Consider the following 15,736-nt stretch of genomic DNA (forward strand, 5'->3'; position numbering starts at 1 on the left):
TAAATTTTGTGAAGATTTTATTCGGCCGGTTTGTTTGATTAGTATAGAGTCGCTGGTAAAGTTTCAGATAGTAATTTTGTCCTACAAAAAAAAAATAACATTAAAAAAATTTAAAATATTAGCAAAAAATTCATTATTGTTTTTATTACTCTACATATATTAATTTTTCGAAAAACTCCCAGAGACAGGTTTACTGAGTATTTATTTTTAGCTTAAAGGCAGATATATTATAAATTATATATCTTGAAAAACCACATTTCTGAAAAATCTATTTATTGTAAAAACCAGAAAAAGGTGCCTAAACATTGATTTGAGCTTGGATAGTTAAAAACTAAAAAAAAAGTGAAAACTCAGAAAATTTTTTTTTTCAGATTTTTCACAGTGTATATTTATTTTAAAAGAAAAAAAATACCTTCTATAACTTTGCCAAAGACACTATACCGATAAAATCAACCGTTTTGGCTCTTAAAATATTTTTTATCCTCAATAGATGATGGGCGGTCTTACCCCGCTGGTGGGCGGGCTTACCCCGCATGAAAAAGATCTGCAAATTTTCAATGCATTTTTGAAATTGCAAGAAAAGCTGGAAAATAAACGAAAATATTTCAGTTCTAATTTTTTAGATGCGGGTATTGAATAGAAAAGCCTCTTAGCAAAGAAAAAAAGAAATTTCAGCCGCAACTTTTTTTTCTATAAACAGAATTGCTTAAGGGGGCGGCCTTATCCCGCTTACCCCTAATACGACATCATTAAACGGGAACGGAACAAAGGCTACGGTTATGCAGAACGCGAATACCGGCGCGATGCGATTCGCCTTACCGTGGTGAAATGTACAGCTCTTTTTAAGGCGAAGTAGAGCTATACATTTCAACACATTTCGTCTTGCCGAATCGCATCGCGCCGTTATTTGCGTTCTGCATGACCGTAGCCAAACACTAAGCGACGCAAACACGTAATAATAGTCAGAGTATGCATGTAGATGAAGATAATTAACATTGTATTATACCGCAAAACGAGAAAATATTAACTCCTCAAATATTCATTTGTGTTCTTCAAATTTCAGTTGTTCAATTTAATATCAAATGAAATGTCTGTTTATTATCTGATGAAGCTCTTAAATAGGCCAAATGATGCATTCCCAATTTACTAGGTTCATAACTATGCCGACCGTGCTTGGGAAAGCAATCGTGTAACGACCAATCAGAGGTCGAATTTTGTTTTTTGACAAGGCTTAAGAATTTTCAACAGTACAATAGTTCGAATAATTAAATTGCAATTTCATGCATTTGGTAGGAATCTTAGAAGATTTTCTAATCGATTGCTGCAAAAACGAAGTAAATCCATCGAAAACTAACCGATTTATTAGCATTTGAAATTGGACATATTTCTCACTTTTTCCAGTTTTAGATTTTCATTTCACATCCCTATGTAGCCGAACTTCCTGAGAGAAGTATTCTACTTCAAAAGCATTTTGCGGTTCAAAATCGGTTGCTAATTACAACCTTTGAGCTGCCCTAACATTGGGGGAATTAAGATACACGGACAACATGCACTGTGGAAGCTATTTCACATTCAGTAAATTCGACGGGTGCGACAGATTTGAATTGCTAGGATGCAACATAAAATGCTTGCTTGCGTTGACAAAAATTATTAACTTTCAATGACTTGTTTATTTGCCTTGAAAAAAGCATTTTGATTTCCGAAATTGGATTTCCTGATGGCAATCTTCATGCTGCCCCAACACGGGGGGAATAATGGCTGTCTGGCGACACACGCTGAGAAAAACCGCGCTGCTCCTGAGACGTGGTGACCAACCACATGGCTAGTGCTGCTGCTAAGGAAGGACGACTGCTGTTGTCGCTGTCTAGAACTATTATGAGCGGCTCCGGCTGAAACAGGCTCTTATATAGGCCAAATAGCATGTTTTGAATTGCAAGGTATATGATCATGTCGACCGTGCTTGGGAAGCAAGCATATAACGACCAATCAGAGGTCGAATTTTTCGTTTTGACAAGGCTTGACTATTTTCAATAGTACAATAGTGTGAATAATAAAATTACAATTATCTTATTTTAGGAAGAATCTTAGAAGATTTTCCAGTCTATTGCTGCAAGAACGAAGGAAATCCATCGAATACTAACCGATTTATTAGCATTTGAAATTGGACATATTTTTCACTTTTTTCGGTTTTAGATTTTCATTTCACATCCCTATGTAGCCGAACTTCCTGAGAGAAGTATTCTACTTCAAAAGTATCGCAGGGCTTTGTTGGCATTCATTCTACTTCTGTTAGCTCCAAAACTAACCTCTCATTTCATCGTGTAACTTCGGGTGTAAGCCGATTTTACGGTTTTAGCAGTTTCCGAATACAAGATTTTGAAGAGTCTGTTTACTCCACTAACCCCTTTTCCAAATACCTCAATTTCCGTAAACTATTGCATTAGTGTATTAGTGCATAAAGAACAATGACACAAAACGGAGTTTCGCCTCTCGCACAATGGGTTCGAAATTATGGTCAATAACATGTTATAGAAAAAATAAATTTTCTCAGGCATCTTTATAACGGCGCATTTTTTGAATATATCTAATGAAAGCTCTTGAGTTGCCCTACAAAACGTATTATTTGGATTTTGATCCTAGATTTGTTGGTAAGAGAAAAACTGCTGTGAAAATCACCTTCTTTTTTTAGAAAAATGCGAATATCTCATCATGTATTCTCGATAGCAACTTCCAATAACCCTCATTTTGTTCCCTTTATAGAGTAGAATAAACATGCCAATTTTCATGAAAATCGACTCAGTTTTCACAAAGTTATAACAATTTTTTGTTTTTAGAAATTTTTGGACATCAATTTTTGACGTCCTTTTTTACCCCACTTACCCCTTTTAAAAAAATCTGACATTATGCAAAACATTGTTCTGTCATAGAGATGAACAAACCCTGGAAGTTTCAGTCCGATCGGAGAACCTCGAAACAAGACCTAGTTGCGGTCTCCGCGAACAGGCTCTTAAATAATAATAATATTTTTTGTTGATCATTTATTTGGAGTGTCGGTGTAATTTAATATAAGGACCATGAAAAAATTGCCATTACATTGGCCCGAAAATTTTGTATGTATCAAGATTTCGAAGTTTTTCAAAAAAATGTATTTCGAGATAACACGTTTCATGCATTTCTAAGATATTTAACATGAAAAAATAGTTTCGATAGTTTCGCTACTCATATAATTTTGATGCGTAGTAATCGAATATACATTAACGTTTTGTTATATATCTCATATTTATTCGACAGATTTATTCAACATGAAGCTTGAAGGATTATATATAGTATGCTTATTGCTTGCAATCGCCAGTGGAAGGGTTTTGGAAAGTATAGTGATTTAACATTTCCATCATGTTGTCGAAGCTTAATCTAATGTGCATTTCAGAAAAACCCTCGAAACTGAACAGCAAATCTCCTATTATACTTAGACAAGATGTAGAAGAATACAGCGATAGTGAAAATGCTGTAGATGCAAATATATCAGAATCAAACGCCGTTGATGATTCAGATACCAGTGAAATAGTGAACTGCTATGAAGTCAATTGCAATGAAGCCAGTAACGCAAATGCCGACGAAGAAACTAATTCTGAAAACAATGAGGTATTACAAGAAATCAACCAAGTTCCACAAGAAGTCATAAGTGAAGCGCCTGTCGTGAACGTCGATGATGCAAACCCAATAAATCGATACTGTAAATGTACAACTTATGAATGCAACTGCTGTCGGGATTTTCTTCTTCCGCTTGTTCCGGTCAAAGGACCCGGATGTGCAACAATTCAATACTTGGATGGTAATCGCATGTCCATTGGTGTTAAATTTGGGGACAGAGTGCTAGCAAACCGTGTAATATCGGGTAAGTTAATTATCAACTCCAATAAAATTTTTCAATCGGAATTGCCCCTCCTTATTTTTTAATACCCGTTTAGAAAAGCATAACTAAAACGTTACAAAAATCTGCCAACAGGAGATATAAAGAACATATTTTGATACAATTTGTATTTTTCCATATGCTTTTGGTAGCAAAATTAAATCTGAATGAGTTATGATAACAAATCCTGAATTGAAGTCGTTCTGAAACCGGTCTAATAAATTTTTCGTCTCTATCAAAAGCTATCTAATTTTGTTAGAAAGCTGATACGTTGGTAACAAAGTTTAATATTGGTTTGATACTAGTACACGCAAAATTTTTCCTTATTACTTTAAAAGCAATAACGCAAAATGCTCTCCTTGGTAACAAATCTGTTACTTAAAAAGCAATAAAAATCTGTTACTTAAAGGGCAATAAAATGGATGGTTAAACGAATACTATCCGGATATCCGTATATTCGGATACGGATAACCGAATAGTCGGATACCCGGATATCCGGATATTTACTATCTGGATATCCGGAATTTTTGTTCAGTCTTTTAAAGGCCATTTAAATAAAATGTAACGCGAAAAATGGCTTTTTCCTCAACCCCCCACCCTCTCGTAACTATTTATGTAAATTAGTTCCATTGAACTATGTTCGGATATAGAATCCGGATATCCGGATATCCGACTATCCGAAAATCCGGATATCCTGTCGGATAATATGCGGATATCCGGTTGATCCGGATTTTGGATATTTGTCGGATATCCGAGGCCGGATATCCGGATATCTTAATCCGGATAGTCTTAGCACTAATCGTTACAATCTAGGACAGGATGTGACATGTGGCTTCTAGTTATTCTTCTTTTCGTTCAAAATTGCCCTCATGAAACATTTTAATTATTCGACACGACGCCTGCCAGTGTCGCCAAAAATATTTAATAAAGGAAATTTCAATGTCTAGAGTTTTTCAAGTCCTGGATTTCTATAATAATTTATTTATTTGATAATGGTTGCTCAATGAAACATGAATAAATTTAAACATATATTTTGGATTTCTTTGAACTAGTCATAATTTTACCTTATTCCGGATTCCTCTTGCTTTTCATAAAATAAATCCTCAATCATCGTTCATCGTACGTATGTAAAGGGTGATTTTTTAAAAATTTGGTTTTTCTTAAAAAAAACGCATAAAAATTACAAAACTGTATGAAATCTTTGTTTGAGCCGATAAATTGGTTTATGCATTTACTTTTTAAAGATAATTTCATTCAAATGTTGGCCACGGCTACGTTTTAAATGGTCCATACGAAAACTCCAATTTTGGGTCACTTTTTCGAGCATTTCGGCTAGTATCTCGCGAATAACGCTAGGCGGCCAATTAACCGGTGCATTTCGTGAGATGAATTGCCCACCGAACTCATTCCGTAATATGTCCATTGATTCGCGCGATGTGTGGCACGTTGCTCCGTCTTGCTGAAACCACATGTCAACAAGACCCAGCTCTCCCATTTCCGGCAAAAAAAAATCAGAAATCATCGCGCGATAGCGAGCGCCATTGACCGTAACGTTGCGATTTTGATCATCTTTGAAGAAGTACGGACCAATGATGCCTCCAGCGTGTAAACCGCACCAAACCGTGCATTTTTCTGGGTGCATTGGCGATTCTTGTATTGCCTCTGGTTGCTCTCCGATCCAAATGCGGCAATTTTGCTTATTAACATACCCATTTAACCAGAAATGAGCTTTGTCACTGAACACAATTTTTCGGTAAAAAAGTGGATTTTCAGCAAGTTGTTCTAAGGCCCATTCACCAAAAATTCGACGCTGCGGCAAGTCATTCGGCTTCAATTCTTGTACGAGCTGTATTTTGATTAAGATCCTTTCGTAACATCTTCCATGTAGGCACAAGCCCAATTGCTGCGAACGGCGTCGAATTGACATTTCACGGTCTTCCACTACAGCGCTAAATAAAATCAACCAATCAGAGAGGGCGTTCACTTTGACAGAACTTTGGGTGATTTTTGGTTTCTTTTGTCACGTCCTGTCCTAGGTTACAAATACACTTGTACGAAAAATTCTCCCCTTCCATCTCCAGTCAAGAAACAACACATACTGTGGCACATGTTGCACATGAGCAATTCTCGCTGAAACCGTCCCACTTGTGACATGCGGTCAAGCTGCCAAGCATCATTTTTCCCCATCATACAGTATGCAAACGCTTATGATTTCAAAGACTTAATATGCGTCTTGAAATCACATCACGATCTGTAAACTGAGTTAGAGAAACAAAAGCATTTATATTGTTGCAAACGGATGCAACAATGTTGAAAACACACACTCACCGCTTCACAAAACTTATTTAGACCTATATGATACAAAACTCCTGCCTTTCTAGAACAGCGGTTCTCAACCTTTTTTTTGTCCGCATACACCTTGGCGCTATTTTTTATATCGATTGTACCCCCTGGCAGGCCCGAATTTGAGGCTTTTTCCACAATCCCCCACACACTTAATTTATCTCGGCAAACTTCCCAACAGCTGATGGAACTCGGCGAAATTTTAACCAAATGTCAGCAATATATTTCGATGAACATTCAGCAAATATATCGATCTACCGTAAACCAGCAGGTATTAAATTTCGTTTGCCGAAGTTCTTGAAAATTCTGCCGAAAACTTGTAGAACATTTCGCTGAATTTATCAGCTGTTGAGTTCTCGGCAATAAAATCTAAGTAAGCATCCCCTCGTAAGTATTTATTTACATAGGGGGAATAGGGGCATAATGAGCACCCTAACTTGGTTGCTGATTTAAGCATGGAAAACGACAAAAAATTTAAGCTGTCTTCAGTGCAAAACTTGAACTAACTATCTGTAATTAAAGTTACACTATCCCCAATTGAAAAATTTATCGTATAATGGTGAAAAACACAAATTAGATTCATGCATCAAAAACTAGCATTCAGTCGATGTGTGGGGCACAATGAGCACCCCACTGGGGTAAATGAGCACCCACGGGATATCAAAGCACTCTTAAAGAACATATCTTGAAACTGCGTAGAAGTACAACTAATGGGCCAACGTTTGTCGCGGGATGCCGTGTTACTTGGCGGCTTGTTTCCTGAATGTCACGTCGCGCCTTATGGTGGCCAATTCTGCCTGCAGTCCCTTTTTCCGACCGATTCGGTCTCAAAGATTTTCTAATATATATTCGCACCATCACTGTAAACGAACACTGACTATGGAAACAAACAAACTCACAAGTCTACTGAGATGAATTTCAGGTAAGTTTATGTGACAAGGTGTGCTCATTTCACCCCACCTAAAGGTGACCATTTCGCCCCTCTCGAATTAGTTGAAGTTAACATGAGATTTTAACACTAATTATAACTTAAAATCACAACTTCAATGATGGTGAAATTTGGGGTACGACCCCTACGTCATATTGATGTGTCTACATACTTGATTGAGCCATTTAAACGACCGTAGAAGCTTATTTTGTAGTGCGCAATAATAATAATTTTTCCAACATCCGGGAACCAAGTTGATTTTTTCAATATATTTCCATATTTTAAATAGACAACTGACTTTTGTTCCACATAAAAAGATACTGTAGTAACTACGGAAGAGTTCCACATACCATATTGTATTAAAAATGCGTAGTTTCGCATAAAAGAGGGGTGCCCATTTCGCCCCGTGTGCTCATTATGCCCCTAATCCCCCTAATTCTCATTAAACTATGTTCGGATACAATATCCGGATATCAAGGATATCCGACTATCCGAAAATCTGGATATCCTGTCGGATAATATTCGGATTGTTCGTCACCTTCCTGTGAAGCATTATGGCGGCATCCATATATTACGTAACACTCATAAGCGGGAGGGGGTATCCTTGAGCGTTACGATTGCCAACATAGGGGAAGGGGGAGGTAAGATCAGCGTAAGCAAAAATATTGTTTTTGCCCGGAAGTGTTGCCAGATAGATTATTTTTGTATTTTAAAATTAAATTTGCATTTTTCGGCCAATGCAGCTAATTTTATTTAAATTTGATGGTTTCATCGTGTTTCTCAGAAAATTTTACCTAAGAAGCACTTACCACTCCGTGGTAATATGAGCCAATCTTGATATATTACATTTTTACGAGAAATTAATTACGAAATTCAGAACTATTTTCGTAAAAATGCTATACCTCGAGATTGGCTCATATTACCCCGGGGTGATAAGTGTTTCTTACGTAAAATTTTCCAAGAAATACGATGAAACCATCAAATTTGGAATAAAATTAGCTGCATTTGCCGAAAAATGCAAATTTAGTTTTAAAATACAAAATTAAACTATCTGGCAACACTTCCGGCCAAAAGTAATATTTTTTCTGGATTCCTTGGTTTATTTTCTTCAAAATTCACCCATCAATATTTTTCGGGTGTATTACGTCTACAAATTGTAAAAAAAATTAATTACGAAGTTTACAACTTTTTTCGTAAAAATGTTATATCTCAAGATTGGCTCATATTACCACAGAATGATAGTTGTTTCTTATGTGAAATTTTCCAAGGAACACGATGAAATTATCAAATTAAAAATAAAAACGGCTGCATTTGCCGAAAAATATAAATTTAGTTTTCAAATACAAAAATAATTTATCCTGCAACACTTCAGGTCAAAACTTATATTTTTCTGGATTCCTTGGTTTATTTTCTCCAAAAATCATCTTACATTTTCGGACATCTTACGTCTATGAATTGTAAGAAAAATAAAAAAGAGATTTTGAACAAAAAATGCGTGACTTTGCAATAAACAGGGGGGTCCCACAGAGCGGGGGGTATTCCAATCGACACCAAATTTGATATTTTTCAAAAGTGACAGTAGATGAATGATTCCCCCAACTTTGAGCAAAATCTGTGATGGTCTGTGATTCCGTTTGAAAATCATCTTCGTGTTTTCAATACTGTATGTTTGGAATCGTTATACTGCATAGAGATTCAGCAAAGTGGCATGTTTTCTTCGGCATACGGAAGCAAAATTGACCACATAGGTATACAGGAAACTTTACTCAACTCCAAAAGCGACACATTTTGGCAAGAACTGAATTTTCTAAAAAGTTTTTAGGCTAGGCACATCGGCACATCGTTTGGTCGTGTTTGGTCGGATGCGTCGAATTTAACATTTTTGGTCCAAACGATCAGCAGCTGGTGAGAAGACCGAGAAATACTGCCTTCAACGCACAATTAACCAAAAAAGTAGTTAACTTTGGAAGTGACCGTATGCATCGTTTGAAAATCCGATATGGCGACTTCCAGTTTATGTGTGTTCTGTTCTCAAAATATTGAAGTATTTAAAGTGATGATAAACGTATAAGATGTGAAATAACTTTTAAGTAAGTTGTGCTAAAGCAGTAAAGAATTATAAATAAAAAATGATTCTTAAATTTAAAACCTTCGATTCCGAGCATAGCCGGGAACGTTCAACTAGTAAATTATAAAATACTAGTTGAAAGTTCCCGGCGATGCTCGGGATCAAAAGTTTCAAAACTAGGAATCTTTTTTTTTAAATTCATTGCATTATTAGCACAACTCACTTCAAAAATATTTCACATCCAAAATATTTCACGTCCATCATCACTTTAAGTACTTTAACATTCTGAAACCGCACAGAACGGAAATACCCATATTGGATTGCATTTTGTGATTTGGAGATGTTTTACATAAACTGGAAGTCGCCATGTCGGATTTCAAAATGGCGTATGGATTTCGGAAGTTTCGGAAGTATTGAAATTGTAGGCCAAATACTACTTTAGATTATTTTCCTGAATCCAGAAGTCGTTATTTTGGAAAATGTTATGTGGGGTCATCCCAGTTCCGAATATACCACACTCGGGTGATAACCGAAAATTCGTCAATCGTTCACAGTAAAACCTCTTTTTATGTAACTTTTAGAAGAAAGAAATCAAAGTAAGAAGAATTTAGCGTAACCATTCATGCTGAGTTCTCCTCTATAATCATATCTAAAGAGATAACATGTGAATTTTTATAACGAAAATGTTTGTTGGTGTCCAAGGAACACGTCTGAGAAGAAGTTAACGTTTTAATCCACATAACTACGTAGAAATTAAAAAAAAAGAACTAACCAATGAAATGCGGCCTTTCCTCCAGCCAAATGTCCCAAAATATAGTTTTGGTAAAAGTAAAAAAGTATTTCGAATCCCGTAATGTGTTACTATTCACAAAACTACGAAAACATCAGAAATGAAATTTTTTTCTGCTCGACTCGCACCAAATTAAAACATAAATTCTTCTGCTAGAAAAGATTTGCAGATGATGAAAGGAACAACGAACATTTTATTGAAAAAAAAAATTAATTCACAGGCGAATTGAGCTCATGCTCAAAAAGTCAAGATTTTGCATTTATAATATATATATATATATATATATATATATATATATATATATATATATATATATATATATATATATATATATATATATATATATATATATATATATATATATATATATATATATATATATATATATATTTATATATATATATATATATATATATATATATATATATATATATATATATATATATATATATATATATATATATATATATATATATATAAATTTCAAAAAGACTATTTTAAAGTGTTTTTCTGTATGCAGAAAATCATCTTCAAACATACGTAGTTTTTAAAGTAATATCTCAACTTTTAGCAATAAGATACCCATTATTATTCCTCAAATGTCTTTCCTGAACATTAACAAACATTTCAATGAAGAACAATTATATATCATAGCTTTGAATTTCGATTTGGAGGCAAATTGAGTTCAAATATTCATGATTTTGCTTGTTTAACGTAGTGTTGTGGATAATATCTCAATTTTCAGTAATCAAAAATCTGTTATTTTTACTCAAAAGTCTTTTCTGAACATAAACAATCATTTTAATGGAAAAAATCATATATCATAGCTTTGAATTTGGATTTAGAGACAAATTGAGCAAAAATATTCATGATATTGCATGTTTTACTTAGTTCTGTGAATAATATCTCTATTTTCAGTTATCAGATAACTATTATTTCTTCTCGAATGTCATTCCCGAATAACAACGAACATTTTATTGAAAAAAAAATCACATGTCATCGCTTTGAATTCTGATTCAGAGACAAATTGAGCCTAAAAAATTATGGTTTTGCATTTTTCATGTGGTTTTGTGGTTAATATTTAAATTTCAAATAATCAGATATTATTTTTCCCTCAAATATCGTTTCTAAACACAATGAACATTTTATTATAGTAAAAATCACAGATCACTGCTTCGAGTTCTGATTTAGAGGGAAATTCAACATAAAAATCATGATTTTGCATGTTCCACGTAGTTTTGTGAATGATATCTCAAGTATTAGTAATTAGATACCAATTATTTTTCTCAGATGTCTTTCCTGAACATTAACAAACATTTTAGTGAAAAGAATCATATGTCATCGCTTTGAATTTCGATTTAGAGGCAAATTTAGCACAGGAAGTCATAATTTTGCATGTTTTATGTAGTTTCGTGAATAATATCTCAAGTTTTAGTAAATAAATACCTATTGTTTCTCTCAAATGTCTTTCCTAAACATCAACGAACATTTTAATGAAAAAAGAATCACATGTCATCGCTTTGAATTTTGATTTGGAGACGAATTAAATATAAAAAGTCATCATTTTGCATGTTTTACATAGTTTTGTGAATATCATCTCAAGTTTTAGTGGTCAGATACCAATTATTTTTCCTCAAATGTCTTTCCTGAAAACAACAAACATTTTAGTGAAAACAACAAACATTTTAGTGATAACAAACATTTTAGTGAAAAAAGAAGCATATGTCATCGCTTTGAATTTCGATTTAGAGGCAAATTTAGCACAGAAAGTCATAATTTTGCATGTTTTACGTAATTTTGTGAATAATATCTCAAGTTTTAGTAATTAGATACCTACTATTTTTTCTCAAATGTCTTTCCTGAACATCAGCGAACATTTTCATGTTAAAAAACCTACATGTCACCGCTTATTATTTTTGATTTAGAACGATTCCAAATGATGATGATTACTGTACACCTCAGAGACTGAGGGAATAATATCAATAAGATCAAGCGTTACGGAATTCCATTTTTATATAGTAGAAAATAATTACGAAATTTACAACTTTTTTCGTAAAAATGTTATATCTCGAGATTGGCTCACATTACTTCGGGATGATAGTTGTTTCTTATGTGAAATTTTCCAAGGAACACGATGAAATTATCAAATTTAAAATAAGAATGGCTGCATTTGCCGAAAAGTGTATATTTAGTTTTCAAACACAAAAACAATTTATCTGGCAACACTTCCGGTCAAAACTTATATTTTTTCTGGATTCCTTGGTTTATTTTCTTCAAAAATCATCTATCAGTATTTTTCGGACATCTTACGTCTATGAATTGTAAGAAAAAGAAAAAAGAGATTTTGAACAAAAAATGCGTGACTTTGCAATAAACAGGGGGGTCCCACAGAGCGGGGGGTATTCCAATCGACACCAAATTTGGGATTTTTCCAAAGTGACAGTAGATGAATAATTCCCCCATTTTTGAGCAAAATCTGTGGTGGTCGTCTCCAAGTGGCATGTACACTTAGTATAGAATGACCCGTATGTAGTGTGATAGTGAATAGAATTTTTGAAGTAGAATACTTCTCTCAGGAAGTTCGGCTACATAGGGATGTGAAATGAAAATCTAAAACTGGAAAAAGTGAGAAATATGTCCAATTTCAAATGCTAATAAATCGGTTAGTTTTCGATGGATTTACTTCGTTTTTGCAGCAATCGATTAGAAAATCTTCTAAGATTCCTACCAAATGCATGAAATTGCAATTTAATTATTCGAACTATTGTACTGTTGAAAATTCTTAAGCCTTGTCAAAAAACAAAATTCGACCTCTGATTGGTCGTTACACGATTGCTTTCCCAAGCACGGTCGGCATAGTTATGAACCTAGTAAATTGGGAATGCATCATTTGGCCTATTTAAGAGCTTCATCAGATAATAAACAGACATTTCATTTGATATTAAATTGAACAACTGAAATTTGAAGAACACAAATGAATATTTGAAGAGTTAATATTTTCTCGTTTTGCGCTATAATTACGTGTTTGCGTCGCTTAGTGTTTGGCTACGGTCATGCAGAAAATGAAATGCAGAAATTAAATGTGCATATTACAATTCGGCAGCACTTCAACTTCTCATTTGCACAAAATTTAAAAATATTCAATGAACTTCATTCAAAACATCAAACAAAAAGAAATTACAATACTTCCAATGAACGGTCAACGTTTATTTACTAGAAAAAATGACTGACACGCAAGCAGCCGGGTTATCTTTCTTGTAAAAGTATTCTACTTCAACCTTGCGGTCGTGGCTTTGCATACAACCTTCCTGTGATTTTTTTTCAATTTTTTCTAACTACGCGGCTTTTTCATATGCTTTTTCATTTGCGTAAAAAAGACCCCAGTTTATATGTAAGGTGTGTAACATAATTAAGTAACGAGTTTTATGTGTGTGTGTTTTTTTTTTCTATATATAGGTCGTAAAGCAACTCCAGTGTGTATGCCATTACCAGGAGGATTTAATCGATTCTGTGGACGAATATATGGTATTAGTCGACGCGCTGATGATCATTTTAAGGCATGTCTGGGGTTAGAATTACGTGCTGATAATGAAATTGAAGCCGTGCTGCGGGTGTCATGTTTCAAATTTGGACCACGTGGCCTTTCTGTAACTGAGCCCGAGCCACTTCCACCGGTTGAGGATATTGACGCTGATGACGAGGAGGATGAAGATGACGATGATGATGAAGCTGATGATTTATTAAGCTCTTTTGATTTGGGAGATGGTAAATAATTGTTCCTTCTACGGTTAAGATCTGTTTTGCTTTATTCGATATTTTCAGATGACGAAGATGAGGATGACGAAGATGAAGATGAAGAGATTGTCGAACAAGATGAACCTGAAGTGCAATCATCAGAGCCCGGATACACCGGCTTTAGTTTACTTGAAGGCGATTTCTTGGGGGATTTGCTAGGAACCAGTTATCAGAAAAAAAAGAAGAATAGTTCTACGAAAAGTGATCTGAATCAACTGAATAGTAAAAATAATAATAAAAAGTCCCCTCTTAAGCAATCTCCGATGACAATATCGAAAGTTAACAGCAGAAATGTTACAATTTCAAAAACTAAACACAAAGATGATGCTTCTGATGAAATTGCTGATATTGTGGAGTCGATAGTATCTGGAGGCGATGATGACAGCACAGAGAATGATGATGATGAAGACAACATTGATGACGAAGATGATTCAAAAGAAACAAAAGCAGTTACAGAAGGTATTGGTTTGAAAAAAAAATTAAACTCTTGGATAAACCTCATTCACTGTTAACAGAAGCTACTAGTACTCAACCCAAGGATAGAGACGAAGAAGATGATGACGAAGAAGATGAGAGCGAAGAAAACGAAGCCATCGATGAAGAACAGGATGCAGATAGCAAACAACCCCAAAACCCGAATTATGGATTCAATTGGAAAAATTTCACTAGACTATTTAGGATACTGTAGAAAAATTTGAACTCCGGAATGAAAGTTCAAAATTGTTTTAAACAAAAATCACAAAGAACATGAAAAGGGTCTGACTTGTAAATCTGTTCGATATATTACTAACGTTCTATTTATTTAATTTATTGTTATTTATGATAGGTTTTACTAGTAATAAGCAAAACAATTAAATGAACGAATTAAACCGAATTGTCGTTTCCTGAAAAAGTAAAGAGAATGCAATGATAAACAAAAAAAAGGTAGGTCGTGAATAAAACGAAACTCAATTATTATTAACAAAAAATTATTATTAACAATTATTAATTAATTACAAGAAAAAGTTGGATGGAGCGAAACCCCATCAATATTGTGCGAAATTAGTGCAACTGTTGATTAAGTTTAAAACCAGTACAACGAATGTGTGTTGGGCATAACGCATTTCATACTCTAGCGCAGCGGTTCTCAACCTTTTTTGTCCGCGTACCCCTTGACGATATTTTTCGTATCGATTGTACCCCCTCGCATAGTGAAGAGAGTAGTGGTAACGGGTGACAACTAAAAATCTGGAATTTTGGGGCTCTTTTACTCCACAACAACACTTAGAGAGAAATGAAAATATGTATATGAAAGCTCTATCTTTCCTCTTTATGTCAGTATTTTGTGTTTTGTTAATACATGCTCAATTCGGTTAAAATGGCGTCCAAACAAGGAGCATTCCGCAAGTGCATTGTACGGTTCGGTATGAACTGCAAAACAATTTTGACAAGAGGTGAGTAAACCATTTTGAAAGCGAAAATCTTCCGGTTTCTATTGTTAATGGTTTCCTGCAAACCTCAACTATAATCCGCCAGGGAGAAAGCTGAAGACCAGCCTGCGTAGTGAACAGAAAAGGACTTTTCCCTTTTTGTCAAATCATGGTTCAAGCCTAGTGGTTTGGCTATCAATTAAAATTTATACCAGAACGAATGTTTGAACAACATTATGATTCCATTTCTTTTAAAACATCATACAGATGAATTAGGTATGTGATTTAGCCAGAAAAAATATCATCACAGTACGTCAAAAACACAAACGTTCCCAAGCAACCACTCGACTCCATTTGTACCCCAAATACGCAACCCAACAAATCCACCCCAGTGTCGTTCAATCGAAGATTTCCTTGGGATTATGAGTTCCTTTGGTGCAAAAATAACTGGAAATCAACGAATTGTGAACAGGTGATCGGTAAAATCAAGAGA

The 15,736-nt window shown here is 34.6% G+C and overlaps 1 protein-coding gene across 1 annotated transcript; it reads left to right on the forward strand.

Moving 5' to 3' along the window:
- Positions 1 to 3,291: 3,291 nt before the first annotated feature.
- On the forward strand, positions 3,292 to 14,703 carry LOC129719721 (uncharacterized). The gene is made up of 5 exons (XM_055671142.1): positions 3,292 to 3,369; positions 3,428 to 3,895; positions 13,496 to 13,804; positions 13,862 to 14,293; positions 14,350 to 14,703. The coding sequence occupies exons 1-5, from the start codon at positions 3,303 to 3,305 to the stop codon at positions 14,520 to 14,522; spliced, it is 1,449 nt and encodes a 482-aa protein (XP_055527117.1). The 5' UTR covers positions 3,292 to 3,302; the 3' UTR covers positions 14,523 to 14,703.
- The last annotated feature ends 1,033 nt before the right edge of the window (positions 14,704 to 15,736 follow it).

The sequence above is a fragment of the Wyeomyia smithii genome, chromosome 1 (genome assembly GCF_029784165.1).
Source record: "Wyeomyia smithii strain HCP4-BCI-WySm-NY-G18 chromosome 1, ASM2978416v1, whole genome shotgun sequence".
NCBI classification, from domain to species: Eukaryota; Metazoa; Arthropoda; class Insecta; order Diptera; family Culicidae; genus Wyeomyia; species Wyeomyia smithii.

Excerpts from the sequence above, each read along its gene's own strand:
- LOC129719721 (XM_055671142.1), top strand. The coding sequence starts at position 3,303 with ATGAAGCTTGAAGGATTATATATAGTATGCTTATTGCTTGCAATCGCC. Across the intron at positions 3,896-13,495 it reads AGCAAACCGTGTAATATCGG|GTCGTAAAGCAACTCCAGTG; the intron begins GTAAGTTAATTA and ends TTCTATATATAG. Across the intron at positions 14,294-14,349 it reads AACAAAAGCAGTTACAGAAG|AAGCTACTAGTACTCAACCC; the intron begins GTATTGGTTTGA and ends CACTGTTAACAG.